The sequence below is a fragment of the Calidris pugnax genome, unplaced genomic scaffold (assembly GCF_001431845.1).
Source record: "Calidris pugnax isolate Ruff unplaced genomic scaffold, ASM143184v1 scaffold337, whole genome shotgun sequence".
In the NCBI taxonomy this organism is placed as follows: domain Eukaryota; kingdom Metazoa; phylum Chordata; class Aves; order Charadriiformes; family Scolopacidae; genus Calidris; species Calidris pugnax.
In genome coordinates, this window is record NW_015091098.1 from 209,929 (window position 1) to 213,669 (window position 3,741).

The 3,741-nt window shown below is 61.8% G+C and overlaps 2 protein-coding genes across 2 annotated transcripts in view; one reads left to right on the plus strand and one right to left on the minus strand.

Moving 5' to 3' along the window:
- The window catches only part of MIEN1 (migration and invasion enhancer 1), a 2,778-nt gene extending 309 nt beyond the window's left edge, over positions 1-2,469 (plus strand). Inside the window, exons 2-4 of the mRNA XM_014957945.1 lie at positions 176-273; positions 1,363-1,439; positions 1,841-2,469. Coding sequence (XP_014813431.1) covers positions 176-273; positions 1,363-1,439; positions 1,841-1,924 — 259 coding nt within the window. The 3' untranslated portion in view covers positions 1,925-2,469. The remainder of the gene's footprint in view (positions 1-175; positions 274-1,362; positions 1,440-1,840) is intronic.
- A 576-nt stretch (positions 2,470-3,045) lies between these two features.
- The window catches only part of ERBB2 (erb-b2 receptor tyrosine kinase 2), a 10,631-nt gene continuing 9,935 nt past the window's right edge, over positions 3,046-3,741 (minus strand). Inside the window, exon 27 of the mRNA XM_014957911.1 lies at positions 3,046-3,735. Within this exon, the coding sequence (XP_014813397.1) occupies positions 3,602-3,735 (134 nt within the window). The 3' untranslated portion in view covers positions 3,046-3,601. The remainder of the gene's footprint in view (positions 3,736-3,741) is intronic.

The window sequence follows — 3,741 nt, forward strand, 5'->3', positions numbered from 1 at the left end:
GTTGGGAATGGAGGTTGATGGGGTTGAGGGCTTCTTGTGGAGGGGGTGCGGGTGCGGGTGGCAGCAGGGGAGGGCGGGTGTTGGGGGGCTCCTTGCTATGGGGCAGGGTTAGGGGTGCTGTTGGGGGCTCCCCATGGCAAGGCCCCAGCTCTCACCCGCTTCTCCCCACCCCCAGCGAGCCCTGCGGCTTCGAGCCCACCTACCAGGAGCTGGCAAGCGCCGTGAAGGAGGAGTACCCCGACATCGAGATCGAGTCCAGGTTGGGGGGCACAGGTAAGGACCTGTGGCAGCCAGCGCCATGCAGGGGTCACTGCTGGGGTGTGCTGGGGTTGGGGGGGGACCCCAGCCTGCCCCCGCTGCAGTGCTGGGTGCCAGCCCCGTCTTTCACTGAGTTTCAGTGAATTTTTAGAGTTGGAAGGGACCATAGAGATCATCTAGTCCAACTCCCCTGCTGAAGCAGGATTGCCCAGAGCTTGTCAGAGCATGTTACTCAGGAGCATCCAGGCGGGTCTTGAAAATCTCCAAGGAAGGGGACTCCACACCCTCCCTGGGCAGCCTGTTCCAGGGCTCTGCCACCCTCACTGGGAAGAAGTTTCTCCTCATATTTGAGTGGAACCTCTTCTGGTCCAACTTGTGCCCGTTGCCCCTCGTCCTCTCACTGGGAACCACTGCAAAGAGTCTGGCTCCCTCCTCCTTCAACCCTCCCTTGAGATACTTGTCAGCATTAATAAGGTCTCCCCTCAGCCTTCTCTTCTCCAGACTAAAGAGTCCTAGCTCTTTGGAGAGGGCTGAGCTGGTGCAAACCTTGCAGTGAGGCTGGGGGGGCAGGTTGTGCCTCACTTGCCTGAGCACTGCGTATTGCAGGGGCTGCCCCTCACCGAGATCTGGGGTGGGGGGGGGAAGCAGAGACTCTGGAGCCTGGGGGTCTGCCAGAAGCAGGGCAGGTGTGGTGGGTCTGGGGGTACCACCGTGGCGTTCCTGCCTCCTGGGCAGGAGGGGCTGGGGGTTGGTGTGGCAGGAGGGGCTGCAGGTCGGGGCTGGGGGTTGGCAGCACCGTGCGGGGCAGGAGTGCAGCTTACGGCTCGGCCCTGTGTGCTTTTGGAGGGAACGGCTTCAAGCTCCAACAGGGGAGGTTTAGATTGAACATTAGGAAGGAATTTTTCACCCAAAGAGTGGTCGGGCATTGGAACAGGCTGCCCAGGGAGGGGGTGGAGTCCCCATCCCTGGCTGTGTTTAAGGGCCGTTTAGATGCAGTGCTGAGGGACATGGTGTAGGGGAGGACTTTGTAGAGTAGGGGAGATGGTTGGACTCGATGATCCCAAGGGTCTCTTCCAACCTCAATGATTCTATGATTCTTTTAAGGTGCCTTCGAGATTGAGATCAACGGGCAGCTGGTCTTCTCCAAGCTGGAGAACGGAGGCTTTCCCTACGAGAAGGACGTAAGTACCTGCCCCACAGGGTCCTTGTGTCAGCCAGGCCAGCTGGTTTTGCAGCAAGTTCTCTGTTTTTCCCCTCAATGTCTCCATTTCATCACCCACCAGCTCTACCCGAGCTCCACCAATGCCTCACAACTCCATCGAGTGTTTTCCCCCTTCCTGCCACCCTGCCAGGACCCACTCCGGGTCCTGCTGCCGTGTGCTGTGAGGGTTCCTGGAGGGTTCCTGGAGCTCCTCAGGCCAACCAGCCGGGATTTGGGCCCGTGGTGCTGCCTGACCTCCATGTGTTGTGTCCAACTGCTCCCAACCTCTGCCTTTCCCCCCTCCCCTGAGTGCTCCTTCCCCCTCCAAACCTCATGGTGAGGCCAGACCGGACCGTGACTCCCTCCCCTCTGTCTCCTCAGCTGATCGAAGCCATTCGCAGAGCAAGGAATGGGGAACCCCTGGAGAAAATCACCAACAGCCGCCCCCCCTGCGTCATCCTGTAACACGGTGCGGGGCTGGGATCTCCTGGCCCCCCCGTTGGCCCCCCGCTTCGCTCCTCGCTGCCTCCCTTAGCTTCCTGTACCACTGGGGATGTCCAGGGAACACGAGAGCGTAAGGAGCCTCCCGGGGAATGCCACCATGGCACTGGGGGGGCAGAGCCGTGGTACTGGTGTCACTGGGCTGGCCGTGTTTGGGGGGGGCCGTTCTGGCCCATCCCTTTGGGTCGGGTCCCCTCTGTGCGTGGGGTGACTGTGGCGTGGGGTGGATCCTCTTTGCCTTTGCCTCCCCCCTTCCTCTGTGCTTGCCTCCCCCCATGCCCAGCAGTGTGGGGTGGGGGGTGTCTCTCCCCTCCCTCAGCCACAGGAGATTTGGGCGGGCCCCCACCCCAACAAACACTCTGCCCAGCCCTCAGGAGGAGCCAGAGCGGGCGTTGGAGGGGACTTTGCAGCTCCAGTTCTCTCTGGGTTAACGCCGAGGCAAAAACACTCGCTGTAAACTTGAGTGTGATTATTGTTAATGATTAAAGTCTCTCCTGTCACTGTTTAAACCGGTGAGAGGGCAGCGGGGACCGGCTGCCCCGGCTGGGCATGGGAACCCCAGCTTGGCTCCGTCCCCACGGCCAAGAGGGTTATTTAATGGCCACGAGCTTTGCCCCCCCCCCCCCCCCCCCCCCTGTAATCACCCTGCCCTTCGCCACGGGGCGGCTGAGCCAAAGCAGAGGGGCCCCCTATTTATTCTATACTGTGTATAAACCCAACGGCCCGGGGCTGAATAAAGGAGAGAGGAGAATGTGCCCCCCCCTTCCTCCTCCCTGCTGACTCGTGTCCCTGTCAGGCATCGGGGCGCGAAAGTGGGGTGAAATGAGGTCCTGTCTCCTCCAGCCTGCCCTGCCCTTGGCTGGCAACCAGGCAGGATCAGGACTTTCACCCTCCAGGTAAGCAGGTCCTGCCCTTCGTGGTGGCAGCTGAGGCCGGGAGGGGACACGACGGGTCCCCCAGGAGGCCAGGAGGGGACACGACGGGTCCCCCCAGGAGACAGGGCTGGCTCCCCCAGCCCCCAGGGGAAGAGAAGGAACCACGCAGACAAGCGGAGTAGAAAACAACCACCACAACAACAAAACAAAAAAAAAAAAACAATGTACAATTATCAAATATACATCTCGGTGCGATACAGTCGGCTTCAAAAGAATCCAGGAGGAGCCGGGACAAGGGCCCGGTGTCCACCTGCTCTCAGTGCAAGTCCGTGTGTCCCAGTGGCGAGGTCTGTGGGACCAGCTGGACCAGGACAGCCCCGGAGAGAGGGGGGTGGTGGCAGAGGAGCCTTTGGGGTGACAATGGTGGGGTGTCCTTCCCCGGGGCTGAGCTCCTTTGGGCTGTTCCCGGTCGCTCAGCGTGGCTTGTGGGTCACCCCTGCTGGTGGCCAGCTCTGGAGGAGGGGGGGGGGACACCCAGAGCAATACCTGGCACAAAGAGTGACCCCTCTCTGTCCCCACATGTGCTGCTGCGCTGTCCCAAAGCGTGGTGGGCTCTCCCAGCCCTCTGTGGCTGGTGTCACTCTGTGGCCGGTGTCACCCTCCGGCGTTAGCCACCGGGCAGAGGGGACAGCCACCGGCCCCACGTCTGTGCCATCCCTCCCTGAGCTGCCTCGGTGAAGTTGGGGGGGGTCTCCACGGCCTGGCCCTACACGGCCACGTCGTCGGGGCCGGCCAGGCCAAGGTACTCGGGGTTCTCAGCTGTGGGTGTCGTGCCAGGGCCACCCTCGGGACCACCGGCCTTGGGGGGGTCCTGGTTCCAGTAGTAGGGGTTGTCGAAGGCTTGGC